This window comes from Syngnathus acus, chromosome 10 (assembly GCF_901709675.1).
Source record: "Syngnathus acus chromosome 10, fSynAcu1.2, whole genome shotgun sequence".
Lineage (NCBI taxonomy): Eukaryota > Metazoa > Chordata > Actinopteri > Syngnathiformes > Syngnathidae > Syngnathus > Syngnathus acus.
In genome coordinates this window covers 14842680-14860703 of record NC_051095.1, presented here as the reverse complement: position 1 = coordinate 14860703, position 18024 = coordinate 14842680, and the positions used below count along the sequence as shown (strand labels likewise).

General features: G+C 40.9%; 2 protein-coding genes across 3 annotated transcripts; one reads left to right on the top strand and one right to left on the bottom strand.

Annotated features, from left to right (window-relative positions):
- Nucleotides 1-124: 124 nt before the first annotated feature.
- On the bottom strand, nt 125-7978 carry atp1b4 (ATPase Na+/K+ transporting subunit beta 4). Its single transcript, XM_037262224.1, has 9 exons — nt 7819-7978; nt 7645-7716; nt 7007-7223; nt 4646-4774; nt 2997-3101; nt 2521-2720; nt 2010-2066; nt 1671-1763; nt 125-1580 (listed from the first exon to the last, which is right to left on the bottom strand). Exons 2-9 carry the CDS (start codon nt 7699-7701, stop codon nt 1419-1421), a joined length of 1020 nt encoding a protein of 339 aa, XP_037118119.1. The 5' UTR covers nt 7702-7716; nt 7819-7978; the 3' UTR covers nt 125-1418.
- Nucleotides 7979-9872: 1894 nt separating this feature from the next.
- tmem255a (transmembrane protein 255A) lies at nt 9873-17619 on the top strand. 2 transcript variants are annotated; one of them, XM_037261684.1, is made up of 10 exons: nt 9874-10171; nt 12249-12391; nt 12753-12815; nt 13590-13679; nt 14751-14813; nt 14882-14970; nt 15331-15402; nt 15615-15777; nt 15855-15998; nt 16896-17619. In XM_037261684.1, the coding sequence occupies exons 1-10, from the start codon at nt 10114-10116 to the stop codon at nt 17037-17039; spliced, it is 1029 nt and encodes a 342-aa protein (XP_037117579.1). In that variant the 5' UTR covers nt 9874-10113; the 3' UTR covers nt 17040-17619. The 2 variants fall into 2 exon arrangements, with proteins under 2 accessions (XP_037117580.1, XP_037117579.1); XM_037261685.1 differs by lacking the exon at nt 14751-14813 and having other exon boundaries at nt 9873-10171.
- Nucleotides 17620-18024: the final 405 nt, after the last annotated feature.

Genomic DNA, 18024 nt, shown 5'->3' with positions numbered 1-18024 from the left:
TCAATTAAAACCAAAATAATATTTCATTTTGATTCCCCCCCCCCCCCCCAACCTGGACAAAGGTTGGCCCAGGACATTTGTCCATGTAGCTCTGTTGTGACATAATAAAAGATCAACACTTACATATTTTTACCAAATAGTGGGATTTATTGACAAAACACACACATAGATCAAACATTTCTTCATTTGGACAAAAGGAGTTAAAGAACCAATCAACCACTTGTTAATGACTACAAAAAGTATGCCCTCCTCCCAGTGGCAGTCTGAGCTTAAATGACGCCCTATCCAATTATTGCAAACATCATTACAACCTTTAAGATGTCAAGATTTTCTTAAACAGTTAAACCAGGCCCCCCTGCATAAGGGAATGTAAATTCCCCATATAATGCTCGCCAGTGTTTATCAGGTCATGCCTTTACAAGATGGAAACTATTTCAGGTAATCCATTTTATTTTTGGCATTGTCGCCCTAAGCAATGCAGTCCTGTGTGGCTGCACGTGTTGCACATGCCAGAAAACCACCACTGCCTCCTCCGTTTATTTTCATTTCACAGGCAAAATTAACAGTACAAGTCGTCGTACAACTGCCATAGGAATAAATAGGCTACAACATTGACACAGTTTAGTAGCACATTTGGAGCAGGATAATCTTTAAAAAAGTATTTTAAATCAGTCTAAGGTTATCTTAAATTGTCTGTTCACTTATATGTGTAACTTTCATAAGCAAGTTTTCTATAGTAGACTAGTATTCACAAAAAGGAATTAATATTGGACTTTCATGTTCAATTCCAAAATGAACCAAAAATTCACAATAAACTTTAGTTACACTTAATTTGAACAACATCTTTGAATACACACGGAAATGCACAATTACTGCCCTCTGGCAAAAAGCCCAATGGCAAAAGTCACACCAGGCGTTCATAAGTTTAGAGACGAGCACCTGTAATTGTTATGGATAGGTTTCTCCTGAAATTTCTCCAGAAGGTTGACTATCTCGAACCCTTTTGTGAGTATGTACATAGAAATCAAGATAAGTGGTGTGACGTTTAAGTAATTTTTTTTCAGTCTTTTATTGTGTGAGTACAGTGCAAGACTTGTTTTCATTGCACAAGATTCCTTAAAATATGCACGTTTAAAAAAAAAATACTACAAGCACAAATAATTAGTATGGTCTCACCAAAACATTCTAAGAACAACAAAAATCTGCATATTCTATATGCTCCTACAATGGTTCTACAGAGCATTACTGGTTTCATTCTAAATTGGATTTGCATAGGCAAGGAAAACATATCCAGGGGGAGTTTAGTTAGATTAATCTGATCTCATGAGGAAATTCATGCCCTTGTGCTTGTGGTGTCTTGTTTGTGGGCATCATGTCAAATAATGAGTATTTATAGTGTGATGAGCTTCCTTCGGGTCCTACGCTCCAACGTCCAAGAAGAAGGTGACACTCCCAAGGTGGCGATCGGTGGGCGAGTCGTTGATGATCCCCTTTCCGTTCAGCTTGCACTGCACTTGGATGTGAGTGTCGTACTGAACTCCCGAGAAACGCACGGCCACCACTGGAGATGAGTAGTTCACCTGACGGCCCAGGCGTCAAGACACAAAGTTTTGGCAAGTTGCTTTTTTTTTTTTTTTAATTACATTGATTTGTAAGGAATTTGCACTTACATGTCGTTGTTTCCCATAGTAAGGGTAGTACTTAAGATCAAAAATACTCTTTGGGAAAAACTGAATTTCTCCCAAGGCATCTGGTGGTCCTCTCTGGAAGAAAGAAGAAGAAAGTTTCCTTTCTTTCTCATTTTTTTTCTACACAGTTTGAAAACGAACCAAAATAGTAAGATCTCTCAAATTTGGTGGGTAAATGTAAAACAGGATCAATGGTGTATTGATCCTGCAACATATTAATCGAATTTTCGTTATTTAATTTTGTTGTATAGAGGTTCCACATAATAACATACTTTACCCTCTCAAGATATATAACATATAAAAAAAGAGATATTTATCTACCTTGACTCCACAAGTCACATTGACTGGTTTCCCTTGTCCAGGCAGATATCCAAGAATCTAGAAGACAACATATTTCATTTTATGATGCTTTTTTAAAATTTATTTTTAAAGCAGATGTATTAGAAATATTACAGTGTTTGTGGATCACAATTTGTGGCATTTTTACAGTTTAAACTAATAATTCAGGCAATTAGCAACTTTTTGAGGGGGATGTCAGTTACTTACATTTAGCTTTTCGCTGCAAAAGCAATAGCAAAAATCTGCGAGTAATTGATGCCTCGAGCCCCACAAAGATTTGTAATTGCCTTAAGATGTCACAAAATTGTCACAAGAGTGACTCTTGTCTGCATTGACTTACTTTAACATCCAGTAGTTCCTTGGCTCCAAGGTGCCACAAGATGGCAACTTACAACTGAGGGGTTAGCTTTTGGAATTTTCAATGTTGTAACATGTTTAAAAAAGATAAGCGTGTCGTACCACCTTCAAAAATTCCAACCCTTTCCCGCCTTACCCTGTTCATTCGGAGAAGGATGCACGGCCTCCCCTGCGAGTACCCGTAATGGGGGTCCTGCAGACCTGAGCACTCCCCCAGCCAGGACCTCTTGAACTGGCACGCCTTCCTTTCAGCGTCCTCTTCCAAGTCCTCCTGCATGAAGTACCTTTCCTGTGTGCAGCGGATGTTCTTCCTGTCCTGCGCGCCATCGTTGTAGGCTAAAGGGGGTGAAATAGGGGGATTGGGGCTTGGATAAATCTTCCCAATAGCTCTTCCCTGCCAAGGCCTCTGATTAAGGCAGTGTGAATGAATAAAAGGGAAGTGTATGGGGGACAAAACACACGCACACAAAGACACACACACACACACACACACAAAGGCTTCCCTTCCCAGCATGCAATGCAGGAGCGAAAGAGAAATCAGGACAAAGGTACTGATGAGGCTCACCGAACTCAGTTAAACCCATCCGAGCCCCTCGAGCGGCGCAAACTCACGTCGTAGGTGTTCATCCATAGAGCGGGCGTAGCGCTTCCACGATTTGCGGTCGGAGGCGTTGAAGGTGATGTCGTGACCTTCCAGGTGTGGCGCCATGGTCATACCTGCCAGTGGAGACCCACAGACAGTCAACTGTGACGAGACCCGAGGGGGCATCCACAGGCAGAAGGAGCGACTTTATAGATGGGGTGGGAACCGAGCTAACTTAAGTTCTCAAACTTTTTACAGCGTGAGTCATCTGAAACAAAAATCCACTCTCCAACTACCACTTTTGTGCCCAACATTAACGTAATGTGAAGAATTCATTAAAAAAACGTTTTGTCCCCCCTTGAAGGCATATTTATTGTAAGGGATTGTATGTATGAATATGCACTTAATAAAGGGAGAAAAAAATAAGGTAATTCAATTTGATTTGATTGATAAAAATGAATCACTCATTTAAGTTAAATAACTGCACTTTCAAAGACATTTTTAAAACAAAAAATTAAGTTTAAGTCGACCGTTTCACCTTAAAAGTTACATACTATACTTAAAAACATTTACTTGAAAAATTAAAATTGTGATGTACTATATTTTTCTTTCAAACAAATTGTATGCAGAGCCACAGGCTTTATTTTAATGTTTGGTTTAATTGTCTATTTTAAATGTAAAATTTACCTGGTTTTAATTCACTGATTCTTTTGCGTGCCACTAGTGCTACTCCGCCTTAAAGCAGTGATCCTCCCTTATATTTTGACGGACATGTTTAGAAACTAACTAAATCAAATGTTTAGCAATTCAACTCAACAGGCTGAAAAAAGCAAGACAATGACGCGCAATATGTGTTAGTTAATTTTGTTGAGGACCTTGAAAATAGAAACTTTGGGGTTTTGGGGGACAGTCTCCTGATAGTGTGTAGTTCTTATAATAGTTATTTTAATAATATGATTTTTTTTTTCAAAATACAATGAGGATCAAGAAGTATAGCACAATTTTAGCAAGTTCACCTGAGGGGGAGAATATTTCAGACAGTGTAGGCCAGACTCTGACCGACATGTGAAAGTGACTGTAGATCTTTGCTTAACCTTGCTGATCTGTCATGAGTGGAGAAAATCACGGTGGGGGCAGCTCTTATGTAAATTTGCCCCGCTGTTATGCAACGAGCAAAACGTGGCGCAAGCAAATTTTCGGAAGTAGTTGGGTTCATGATTTACTCGTGTTTAAATCACATTTGGCGGGTAGGCAAGTAATTAAACAGTCATTTTTCACTAAGATGTCTCCTTTACGATACATTGACGTCAACTTAGTGTTTTTTTTTTACAGTATTACATTTTATAAGGTTCATTACATTTTACAATTCCATGTCAATTTATTCTGTTAAAACTACTTTTTTGTCATTAAATTCAAGTCAATATAATAAAATGACTGTTACTGATGATAAATTGTTACTCAAACTGTTGCTTGTTGTCTTTTTTTTGTTGACACATTAAAGCCAAGTGTTTTATTGTGTATTTCTCAGTCAAGACTGTAAGACTAAACACGTTTGACCCTGCAACTAACTAATTTTATTCCCATTGTGTTCCAATTATTTCTGGCTTCTTCAAACAAATTTGACTCGAGGTCCCTAAGATGTTCCAATGACGTGTGTAGGGTGTGGGGATCTGTTTACCTGGTGGCATTACTCTGTCGTTATAGGTGGGATGGTAGGGACTAATAGACCACATGAGGCAAAATATACAGCCGCCAAACATGGCCGCCAGGAAGGTATAAAGTGCAGCATAGAAGAGAAGGATGAGACCTAAAATGGGAGAGAGAAGAGCTATTAGAAGAACTCATGGGAAGTCATGAGACTTGAGTTGTACTTACAGTAAGAATACTGAACTATACCTGGTCTATACAAAATCCGATCTGCACATACACGCACATACACATTTAGAATAAAATCATTTGGAATGACCCAATGTGCATTTATCATAATTAATACACTTGATCAGTGATTTTTTTTTTTTTTATAAAAAGACTGTGCCACTTTCAACGAAAACCACTTGTGATTCTTTAAAGCCAATTGATTTCCCATCAAAAATGGTCTGAACAGAATTTTAAAGTCCAATCACCGATCTGTATTAAATATAAAATACACATTGAAATCTTAGAGCGCAAGAATATCACAGATTTACATCAGCGCCAAATAAAGGGATTTCTAGATTTTGTGATCATTTTGGCCTATGGGTTTGTTAATATTACTTTTGACATTTTATCTCCTATTTTAGTTAAAAAATGGAGCAAACATAAACATGACATGTTAGCTTTGTTAGCTTTTCCGAGTAAGCTGGAATGACTGACATTTTGCTTTGTGGGCACGTTCCACAGGTTGGACAATATAGTTGCAGCTATGCCTCGTGTCCCCTGAGTCCACAAAGGCCTTTCTGTTTGAGCCCAGTGAGAATTCTTCCAGCTGTCTTTTCACTGAGGAACACAGTGAACCTCCGGTTGACATCGTAGTGAAGGTCCTTTGCAGCCATGGAGGCCCGGCCAGCTCCAAGGAGCACCAATCAGCCTGCTCTGGTATTGAATGGACGCGCTTCCTCACTCGCTCATTCTTCCCTGGGATACGTGGGCCCCCGTCCCTCCTTAAGGCTGCACTCAGTGACAAGATGGCTGTGCATGAGCTGCAGCATCCAGCAGAGCTGTATTTGGATTTGATCTCGATTTAAAGATAGTTTTTCTTGACAAATGTCCATCGCAAACTGTGGAGAGGATGTGTACGTGTTAGCTTGCACCAAGGGGGATGTACGTCCATGATAAGTTCATTGTAAAGGGGTCGCCGCGGCTTTGGGAAAGAGGATGTGGAGAGCATGTTAAGATGTGCTTGGAATGTGATTTCTGGCTAACGCGAGGCCCGGAGCGGCGCGCTCCCACTGGGAACCCGTCCCCAGGCGGGCTGTTTTGCTCGGGAATTGTCCGTGCACCTATGTAAACACCAGTGACACACACACTAGATTGCAGGAAGTGTTCAAGTTCTCCCAAAAGCATCTTTAAAGGAAGGGTAGGCAACCTAGGGAGCGTGGGCCATATACGGTTTGCAAGCGCATTTGATACAATTTGAAAAACAAAGAAAAGCTCAAAAGAACTGCATTCTTCTACCGTGCTGCTGCATTTAACGCACAAATCTTCGTGATGCACAGCCCCATTCACAAGAAGATAAAATGGACTGCTTTTGTTTTGATTTTGCCTCGTCTCGACCACGGATATTGAACTCCTGACTATCTAATGGCTTATAAGATTATTTGTTGGTTTGAGGTGTTTTAAAAGTGGATTTGTCCCGATAATAGCATCAGAAATCTTGAATATTTATATGTAGCTAATCAAAGAAGTACCCTGACTGACAAAGAAGAATGTTGGATATCCCACTGGATGTCGTTTTTGTTTTTTTTTGTATAAAAGTTGACAATAGTTTCCAAAGCACGTGTGTTCTTGCTGACAAAGCCATTTTATAACATCACCGCCTCCGGTCCTCTACGGAATCACTCGGGTACCGTAGCCCGAAGCGTCTGCTCCTCTTTGTGTTTGTGAAATCACGTATGAGATTTTCAACCTTCACGAGCGGGTGGTCTGTCACTAAGTCTTTTAAAATTGTAAAAATCCTTTTGTTGGTAGCAGGCCTAAATTACACTTAACAAAACCAATCTATTTCTCTATGTGCATTTTATTATGCTTCTACTATATTTTACTTTAGAGTGCTATTTTCCTTGACTAAGAACATCTAACAGAAAATAATGGTGTTGTAAGGCGGCTGCAACAGATTAATGGCATTTCAATTTATTTTAATGACTCAACCTGATTAAAGCGGGAAGTCACTATACGACACTAAAATTTATAGACTGGCACAAGGTTTGTTCCTAAATTTATGACCTTGAATCGGAAGACTAAACATCGCATATTTTTCTCATCACAGCTGTTTTATCCGCTAGCCCAACCAAAACCCAACAATCCCAAGACCCAGCAAAGCTCTCCCCTTGCGTCAACTCACTCCAGCTCTTTCCCGAGCGGCCCATGAACTCCTTGGTCTCGGCATTCCACAGGTAGGTCTTCACGTCGCTGATCTTCTGGTGCAGCGTCCTCCTGGGCAAGGGCCGACGCTTCCACCTCTCGAAGTTGAGGTCCTCCTGCTCCAGAGGCCGGTGCTCGGCCAGCTCCTCCTGCTCCTCCTCCAGCTCTTGGCCGTGTTTGAGGATCACCTTGGCAGGCTGACGGAGAGAAGGGGAGAAAAGGCGCTCAACGCACATGTCCAACTCTGTCAAAAGTATTTTTTTTTCTTTTCGGGGGAAAAGGACAGACATTTAGGACGACCCTTCACTTGGCTGCATATTCATGATGTGGTCCTGTCTCCTGTCTCCTTGTTTAAGCGGATCATAAGATCCCGCTGGTGACCTTCGCGGCCCCACATCGCAAGAGACGACCTCCCTTGGAGCTGACCCTCCTGCTTGCATGCGGCAGCTCATGTCCAGATGTTTGGACTCGCAGACCCCAGGGGGACACGCAAGTACAGTAAGCATCCCAAAAGAGAGTCCCCCCACACTGTCCACATAACTAGATATGATTTGAGTACCCAACAGTCCGTTTTAATTCTAAAATGAAATTTTCATTTTATTCCATTTGAGCACTTACTGGACTTTTTGGGAGCGGGATTTCCTCAGCTCCTCCTTCAGTGGAACTGGGCTCCATCTTTTCAGCAAGCACCTACACATCATTAGGCATTTTCTTTTGAAAATGTTACAATAAATCTGGAAATGAATCAAAACCCTGACCAAGTGAAAATCGACAGGGAAAAAAATCTCTTACCTGGAGTTTCTGCAGTAGAAAAGAGTCTTTCTAAAACGTAGAATGTTAAAAAAAATATCTTTTTGTCAAAAGTTTTTGAGGGGTTTCATTAGAACGTTTGAGGCTGAGGTGTGGAGAGCCTCCTTCATCTAAACGCCCAACATAGTGAATGAAGTCAGGAACTGAGAAACATGGGGGGGTGGGATACTAAAGTGCTTTTTTTTTTTTTTGGTGGGGCTCAAGGAACATTTTGGCAACGGCCGAAAGCTCGGCGCTGCATTCTGCACACGCACACCGTTGCTCATTGTCTGCTAAGCTGTGCTAAAGCAAAGCCTGAATATAATATTTATAGCTTGCTACCACACAAGGGAGACAACCAATCATTGCCCTCATGCCTCAGTCATGTACCTGTTCAAAAAATACCCGCTGCGCTTTAGCCTATCCAGTTTTGCTCTGCTTTATTTAATGTTTCCAAGCATTGAAAGCAGCATAATTGATGACACAGAGACATGCGTTGGCACATGCATTCTGCATCTAACAGAGCCTCTTTGCAGGCGTTCAACATAAACTCCTCAAGTTCAAGGAGTCCTCTTCCCCCTCAACTCCCCTCCCACCGCCACACTAAGCCATCTGCACAACAGTCACGTAGCACCACTGTGTTAGCCCGGGTGCAAGTGGGAGAGGAGGACTCACTTGTGAGGCCAGCTTTCTGTTACATGAAAAGAGAAGTTGCGTCATGGAAAAAAAAAAAAACACGACTGGATATTTGGAACGTGCATCCACGCGTGCTTCTTTGTGGGAATTTCATGGTGGAAGGGGACTGATTCTCAGCATGTTGCATTTTTGATAAAAGCCCGCCAAAGGAGCTCATTGAGGTCTATGATGACCACTTCACTTCACTGCATCTTGTATCATGTTAAAATGAGAGTCTAGCGCTGGAAGGTTTTGGTGGGGATTTGCATTTGAACTTGGGGAGCTTCACACAGGGAAACCTTGAATGTGATTGACTGCACTGCATTGTATGCTTGACCCTAGCTAACCTCGCTGTGTATTCTAACATTCCACATCAAATACTTTCATTTTCTATTGTGTGTCCGGGACTGGTCACCGCACAATCACAAGGTACAAATTCACATTGACATTAATATCAACGGACATTTTTTAGTCTTCAATTAATATAGGAGCATGCTCACCACCATGATAAAGAATTGAGTTGCCCATGACAATTCGATCTTCACACAATAATTATAAGACAAATACATTAAATGCTATACATTTTGGTGACAATCTGCATCATTTCAATAGATTTCAGATGAAAATCTAGATTTACCCCATGTCTTTAATGCAAGTGCATATATCTGACAGCAGATGGGGCTACATAGCAATCTGCTGTCGCACAATGTTGTTGAGGTAAGAACCATCGTCCTGGGACGTTTTGAGGCAAAGCTCTCTTAAATGGTTTGAACTACATAAAACAGTATTTTATTTAACATTGTGTTGTGGTCATTTTTTATCTTCAACGGATTTGAAGCTTTTTATTTCTACCATCGGCCAAAATGAGATGATTTTAATTTATCTTTTTTTTTTTTACAATAAAATTCTATTTTCTCTGAAACAGCCTCAAAAGCTTTCACCTGTGATTTGAACCTTATCGTATTTCAAATCAATGAGGGCAAGTGTTGAACATGCAGGTTTGCAACCCACTTTAGGTTAGTTTACAATTGGGGTGAAAATTAAGTGATATAATCCATTAAATATAACAATTTGATTGCTTTTATGATGAAATCTACTTGCATTTGCAGTAATATTCTCGTATACTTTAAAAACAAACATAATTATGTTCAAATGATGCAAGCTTAATTGAACAAAAATGGTGTATGGTGGTGCTACATGCCTTTTTTTGGTGAAATTTAAACTTAAGGACAATATGAAAAGATGTTTATGGTTGAACTAACAATGTTTGTTTTGACATTACGAAACGAGCTTGTAGTAGCAAGTCAATTTCCATCAGATTTCGTGTTTTTCCCCCCCTCCCCTTTCGTTCCCATGTGTATGCGCACACAGCCAAACTGTCGCGACCACACTCCCAGACAACAGAGACCGACTGACAGGCGAGCAGACACCGGGATGTGAGTGATTCAGTCGGGGGCGGAGGGATTTTGGTTGAGGGAGGGAGCTGCGGTCATTGAGGAGATCAGTCCATTCAATGACTACCGACATCCAAGCCGAATATTTACAGCGATTAACGTCAAGGCGTCACGCTTGGCTCGTTGGGTCTGATTTACAAGCGGTGGGATCCATCGTCCGCGGTCGAACATGCCCCCCACGCCGAGCCTCCAGTCCAGCGGGCTGACGCTGTCCGAGATCAGCATCGGTAGGTGTGTGCAAGGTCAACGGTGTGTCTGAACATCACATGTGGTTAGTCTGTGAGCCGAATTAGAGAATGCCAAGCTTTCCATATGACGTGCATAATAAGCAATACATATTTTTCAGCTTTTTCCAGGCCGCAGCGCGTCACTGCAGGTGCGGCACCATATGCTTCTTTCTTTGAGGCATCGTGCTCCATTAGCCACCAGCAAAATAGTCGACAACAACGTTGTGGCTTGATGGCAGCACTTGAAGTAGGTTAGCATTTATAGATGAGTATGATTTGGTGAACAACAACATGAAATTTATTTTTCAGAATATTCTTATGTTTTGTTAATGTTTGGATTTTTTTTTTTTTTTTTTTTTTTTTTTTTTTTTTTAATGGGGCTTCAGACAAAGCTGTTATTCCAGCATGAACAATGCAGCTTGCATGCTTTTTTTATGGATCGTCCTCCCGGAAAATATGGGACAGCAACAATGTTGTGGATGTGAATGATGCTCGTAATTGGGAGGAAAAGTCATATCTAGTCTTTTGTTGGGGTGTCTTATAACAATTCCTAAGTCTAAAAACCCAAAGGTGAAAAGTACTTTTATGTGAATGTTCTCTGTTGTTTTTTTTTTAAATTTGTTTTGTGGTTTTTAAATATGATTGTTATGAGTTGTCTGAGAACGGCTGGTTGTGATGTTAGTGGACCAATTATTCATGCCTATAATCTTTTTCTCGATGGATACGCTATAATAAGTGAATGGAGCTGTAACCAATATCCAAATGCATTCTTGTAAAAAGACAGCAGGGAGTGACCCCGCCTATGCATAAAAGAAGGCGGACTGGCTAATTGTAGATGACATAATCAACTTGCTTCTCATGGGAGTTGCTATCAGGCTAATTGCTTTGTGGCTGGTAATTGTGGCAATGGAGAGTGATGTGACAAAATACAGAGGTAATTTGGAGTGTCTGTGGACATGCACTCTCAATCTTGTGGTCAAAACAGTCAGGGGATAAATCTTTGTTGTTGAGATGACAGTTAGGCCAAGTTTAAAAAGTGAATTTTTGCATGTCAACTTATGATGTACTAAGTATGATGTCAACATGGTAAGATGGTCTCAAATGAAATTAGTGAACTTTTCCCCTACAGATTTATAGTCTCAAGTATATGGTTTTATCAGTCAATACCATAGTCAATGTGATAATAAGTAAACCAGTTATGATCCCATTCATCCATTTTGTAAACCACTTGTAGTCATTAGTATGAAGTGAACTGGAGCCCGTCCAAGGTGACCAGGGGCAAGAGGTGAAGTACGCCCTGAAATGGTTGCCAACTAATTATAGGGACATTGAAGCAAACTACAAACCCCAGTTCCAAAGACGGCGTGTGAAAGATACGTAAATAAATTTGGCACTTGTCTATTGTATTCTTGCAGTCTTGTACGCTGCTGTGACAAGTACATTTCCCCGCTGTGGGATAAATAAAGTTCTATCATCATCATCAAGCTACTAAGTGTTAACCTTCAGGTGTCACATGAAAACTTTTAAAATCTGCAATGCACCACATTTGTCCCGTATGTATTTGTCCCATATGACCAAAAAAGTATGTTGTAGTCCCAGCAAAGCCACACGAGCAACTGTTGGTGCACTTTGTCCATAATTGCTATTGCTTGATGCTATTCTCAACCCAGTGTCTTTCAAGAATTACTGTATCAAGATATAATGTAAATGATCCCTATTGATTTTGAATGCAATCTGACACAAGATGGCCCAAGATGGTAGCTGAGGTCTTATTTCATCTTCGCTTTCCGCCCTCTTCCTGTCACACGTTTCAATTGATTTCCAAACCATTAGGAATTATTGTCCACGGTATCTTAACACAAGAGCATTTGTGTGCGTTTTGTCACTTGTAGTGTATAAATGGCAACAGGTTAACTGCACCTTCTGTCATATAGTGGAAGAGGATTTCATTTTTCTGCCTGTCATTGACTCAGGATGCCTGTGGTAGAATTTTACACAGACTAAGTTATGACATTTAGTTTGCTGACGTTTTTCATTTACTGCCAGTTTCCAAAAGTGTCTGTTTACTGTGTTCTAGGTTCGTTTAAAAGGAGGAAAAGGAAATCCATCATTGTCACTGTGATGCTGCTCATCGTGTCGGTGCTCATCCTCGTTTTTGGCTTGGCGGCGACGACCAGGACGCAAAACATCACAGTGGGCGGCTACTACCCAGGACTCATTGTGAGCGTGCATGGAACAGACATAAACACACACACAGCCACTGCCACAGTAAGCGAGCGCTTCCCACTCACAATTCCAGCATTCATTATTCAGCATCACTGTTGTTAGAGGCTGAGTGAGACTCTTTGCCATTTCTTTGTTTTCTCCATATTTAGCATTTTGACGCACTCAAAGAAATACTCCCCTACAAGCAGACTACAGACGCATTTTAACTCAAATTTTTAACATTATTTACTCTCATTCTCTGTTTTCTATGCTGATCTGTCAAACTATTGATGCAACAAAAGACAAAGCAAAATAAAAACAAAAATAAAAAACACTCAACAACTCAGTTCCTAACACCTGCTGTCTTTCATTCCAGCTGGGCTTCGGCTCTTTCCTGGGAATCATTGGCTCCAATTTGATTGAGAACAAGAGGCAGATGGTAAGCATTGTGATGGTGGCGTCACCTCGCCTGGACAGTGCCAGAGCACTCGTCCCTGTCCTCTGAGAGAAGCTCGATGCTTGTGCCAGTGCAATGACACAACACCGCAGCAGAGCCAAGTCGGACCTGCAGAGGTTGCGCCGTTGTGTACCCAAGCAAAGTAATCGGCATCCAGAAATAGATGCAGACTGTAAGAGGAGCAGGCCAGATGTCCACGCTAGAATGCGGGGAGGGAAACTGCAGTGGGAGGCTGTCAGAGTTGACGTGACAAATGACTTTGGCCCGTGACGCCTTTTCCAACAACGCAGCAGAGTTTGGACGGCGGGTGCCGTGATGGTTTACGCCACATGGCTGACCACTTGTTCATACCCTTTAGATGTTGTTGCTGATGATTTATGCTGATGCCATTTATTGCATTAATTGGCATCATCATAGAATTCCCTTTACAGTCAACAAATATCAAACGCCAAAGAATGGTTCTGCCTTTTTAGCCAATTTGTAGTTGCTAGACAATGGTAATTTATTTGTGGATTTTCAGCACTGTCAATTTGGAAATAATATCCATGTTTTGTGTGCAGTGATGAAAATAAAAACTTGTTTTCATGATTTGATTCATTGATTAGTCACCTAAATGGATGACGGATTAATCAATCATTGAAATAATAATCAATTGCAGTGCAAAAATAAGTACTAATTCAATACGCATGCTTATATTTATGATTGTGAGCACTGCATGAAGCTGATTGTGCGCTGTGCTGTGTGCTCTTTTCCCAGTTAGTGGCTTCTATTGTCTTCATCAGCTTTGGAGTGGTGGCTGCATTCTGCTGTGCTATTGTAGATGGAGTATTTGCTGCCAGGCACATTGTGAGTATAACTAAAGGTTCTGACAAAAGCAAAGCTGATACACAGTTGTGCTCATAAGTTTACATTCCCTGGCAGAATTTGTGAAACATTGGTTTGGGGGTTTTTGGGGGGGGGGGGGGGGTAAATATTATAAATGACTCAACATTACATATTCTATTGCTATCAGAAGTGTCAAAATAAATCGATTAACTAACAACAAATTGATTATCAAATTGATTGTCTCATACTATTTTAATAATCAGTCATAGTTTAGTCAGATTTTTTTCTACTAAAGATTGTCTTTATCTTCTGATTTGAGGCCCTCAAAAGTAATCATTCTATAATTTCTCTAGTGCTTCATAAAAGCAGATTGATTTATCTTTATTTAAAATAAATCATTTGGAAACAGATACTTTTACTTTGGAAAATAATGACCATCAATCCTTCTTGTGTGATATTGTTTACCAGTTGTTTAGCTGTCTTTTAATCTCTAATACCACAAACTAAACAAAATTGGTGATTGAATAATCGATAGAATAATAGATTCCAAAAACATTCGATCATGACAGCCCTAATTGCTATGCTTTGTTTAATAATTGTGCAATTCTGAGATGACTTATAGAATAATTTTACTAACCCATTAATAACAAAATAAATGTGTCTTGCCTGTTAATTTGCTCTCTTAGAAAAGGTGCATTTCTTGCGAATTCTTTCCGCCAATGTAATTTTATGATCATAACTGTGCTTAACACACATATTAATCAATGCCAGCACATCAAAGTTTAATAAATCATAACGAAATGAAACATATATGGCTATGAGTAGCTTGCTGAGTGGTAGTGAGAGCAATTCTCTGTCATGCACCTCATATCAAACATTAAGTAACCACGAATGCACTCTGACAATAAGTTCTGAGTGGGCATGAAGCGAGAAGAGCTTCTTGATGTCGCTTCTGTAAGTGATTCATTAATTAGGTGATAATGGAAAAATATGACCATGCTTTGAGTGACTGCAAAAAAAAAAGAAGTAGCAACACCCTAGACACACATCGTGTGGCGAAATGAAATAAAAATAGTGCTTATTGCATTGCAGGACCTGAGGCCTCTGCATGCAGGACGCTGTAACTACTCCACTAAGACTGCGTTCGAGCGAGATGTAAGAGATTCCCGCCATACATTCAAGGTTGAATAAAAAAACGTGACGTTATGTGTTACAATCCTCAGGTGCCCTGCCAGACGTCATCTCGCACATCCTGCAACCTGCGCGTGAGAAGCAAAACGTGTTACTGCTGCGAGCTGTACAACTGTGGCAAGTGAGTACGAGCGGGCGGTCGAATGACGGGACGACCTTGGAAGCGAGCTGTCCGCTTTCATGACGTTTGCCGTGATTTCTGGCACTTTGATGTTGGGCCAAAAATTATATTTACCGCTCACATACACAACGAAAAAGAAACGCTCACACAGACAATAAAACTCGCACATGCGCACAAAAAAATTCTCAGTCATCAAAAAGCGTACTCACACAAAAACCTTCTCCCTTAACCAAATAACTCTCACAAAGACAACAAATATTGTCATTAATATAAATATTATCTTTGGCCTATACAGCACCTCATCCTTTTAATAGCTACCAGAAAAAGAATGTTTCTTTTTTCTTTTAACATTTGTTTCAGAGGGCATCATCCAATGGGACTTCAGAATAGAGATGGTTCGAAAAGGTTTAAGAAACCATCCATGATTTGGAAGTAGGTTGCTTTTTTTTCCATGGCTGTCTTTAAAATGAAAATAACTCTATTTTAGAGCTGTATGTTTTCCCCCTTGCATGCGCTCTTTGTGTGTGACACCCTGTGTTGGTGTCTGTGTGCTAGCAGCCTCCTCTAGGCTTCATCTGACTTGATTGACACCCAAAGTTCAACTTTAGACGCCTGACTACTGTTTACGCTCTCCTCTGTATTAGCCGCGTAGAGGTGGTGGGCGGCTACCACGAGTACACAGATGTGAAGAGCTGCAAAGACGTGGTGCACCTCTATCACCTGCTATGGTCGGCCACCATCCTCAATATCGTGGCTCTCTTCCTGGGCATCATCACTGCTGCTGTGCTGAGCGGTTTCAAAGACATGGTGGGATGGGAAGACATTTAAGGCTTTTGTGAGCATACGCGGGGCGAAACACGATTCACGTTTTCTCTGTGTGGCAGACACCAGCGCAAACATCAGAAAGTACATCGGAACCGGAGGCCATCACAGCCTCAGTCTCCTCTGAGGCTCCTCAACGCACTCATTCTAATGCCTACCGCAACACTGCCCCCTGCCTGCCGCCATACACGGCCTATGACGCACAGGTAATGTACCTCGCCACTTTGCGCTTCACCTATTGCGGCCTCTGTGTTTTTAGGAAAACAAATATTGCGGGTATATTTGGTGCATCGTGGCTATTTTAAATAATGGATGTTCAAGTGTTAACTGTCAAGCATTCACATAAGCAGAGGTACATTATAAAGTTGAAAAACAAGGCTGAGTGATACAGCTGAAATTGAATTTCATTTCAGCCAATATTGATGAATATTGATTTCTTTTTTTTTTTTAAGAAATAAGCTAAATGACATGGATTAACGGTAAAATATAACCAATCCCCAGGAAAAATATCCAACAAGGCAACAGGTGAGTGTAGTATTTTTATGGATGCAGTTTACTTGGACATACTACTACATACACTTCCGTTCAAAAGTTGGTTCTTTTATTAAGTGTTAAATGTTTTCCATGAAAACTAACATAATTGCTAACACAAGTGTTTTCAAATCATCCATTAGCCTTCTAACAAAATTAGCAAACATAATGGACCATTAGAACACTGGAGGGATGGTTGCTGGAAATGGGTCTATATACACTTACGTAGATATTCCACTAAAAATCAGACGTTTGTAGCTAGAAATAGTTATTTACCACATTAACAATGTGAAGAGTGTATTCCTGATTAATTTAATGTTGTCTTCATTGAAAAAAATAGCGATTTTATTTTAAAAACAAGGACATTTCTAAATGACCCCAAACCTTTGAATGGTCGTGTATATGCCATTAATCTCATGATAGTAGAATGGCCACAAGAGGGCGCCAGTGACTGATATCGGTTACTGGTATCGGTATTCTTTGCGATACCTTGAACTACTAAGGTAGGTGTCGGCTCATGAGGATACTTGCCCGTCTCTACTTATAATCTTTTGTTTGTCCTTTTCTGTCAGGGTTCCTATATGTTTGCTGACTCCTCTGGCCTGTCAGATGACTCTCAATCCGGAGCCAGTCACCTGTGGCCCACCATGGTGCCCCCGCGCTACTCTCCACCCCACAACCATCCGGATGACAAGCCGCCACCATACAGCCCCTAAAAGTGCTCAAACGTCATCTCTGGGGCCTCCCCAAAGGACCAAAGTGTGGAACCTGAGCAGGAGGGCGGCCCTGGTGGATGCAAACTTTTGAGTTGAGAGACACTTAAAGGGAGCAAAAAGGTAGTCTGGGCGCTGCTTGCAAGCTTGCCCTGGACCATTCAAGCAAATCCAGGAAGAGGCAATCTGTTTACAATCGTTCTGCCTTAAACAAACAGTCTTCAAACACTACAGCAATTCTGTTATCTTTTCAGCTTTCTGCTAAACACATGCTACGATCCTCCATGATTTTTGGGGAGATATTCTTGATGTGACAAAGTTACAAATCCTTCGTGGTTTAGAGCAGCGCTCCCCAACTTCTGTTTTTCTCCTGGGACCAGTTTCACACAAATGTGTCAACATTTTGATGGACTGGCCTACGACAAATGACTATAAATGATAAATAGAAACATGGAATGGGAGCCACCATGTGTTTGATTCTTTTCAACAAGTTGGTCCCAGCACCCAAAGTGTGTTACTCAGGTCCAGTGATGATCAATGAAATATTTCCGTTTCCGTGCCACACAGGAGACCAGATAACCTATAGACTGGGTATTGTTCTGCGTCCTGGTGGTTGGGGACTGCTGATTGACAGGTTCGATAGCTTATGAGTTACCAGACAGAATGCTTGTGGTGTACAGGCAGCAGTCTTATGCCGTACAGGTAAGCTGTATTTAAACATGGACTCTGATCTTGTCCTAAAGTCTTTGGAGGGATGTTATGACATTTCAAACTCTGGTTATTGTATTGTCACTTGATGCTTCCCACCAGAAACTCAAGAGTCCAAACAGTACCTCCTTTTTTTGTAATTAGTCACCAACAATAAATGAGGAGAGATGCTGGAGCAGTCGGCGTGAAGCTTGCAGAAAGGAGATGAAGAAACGCATGGAAAGGTGAGAACAAGAAAAAAACAGATACATCTAGACCTTGAAAATCTCATCTGATGTGT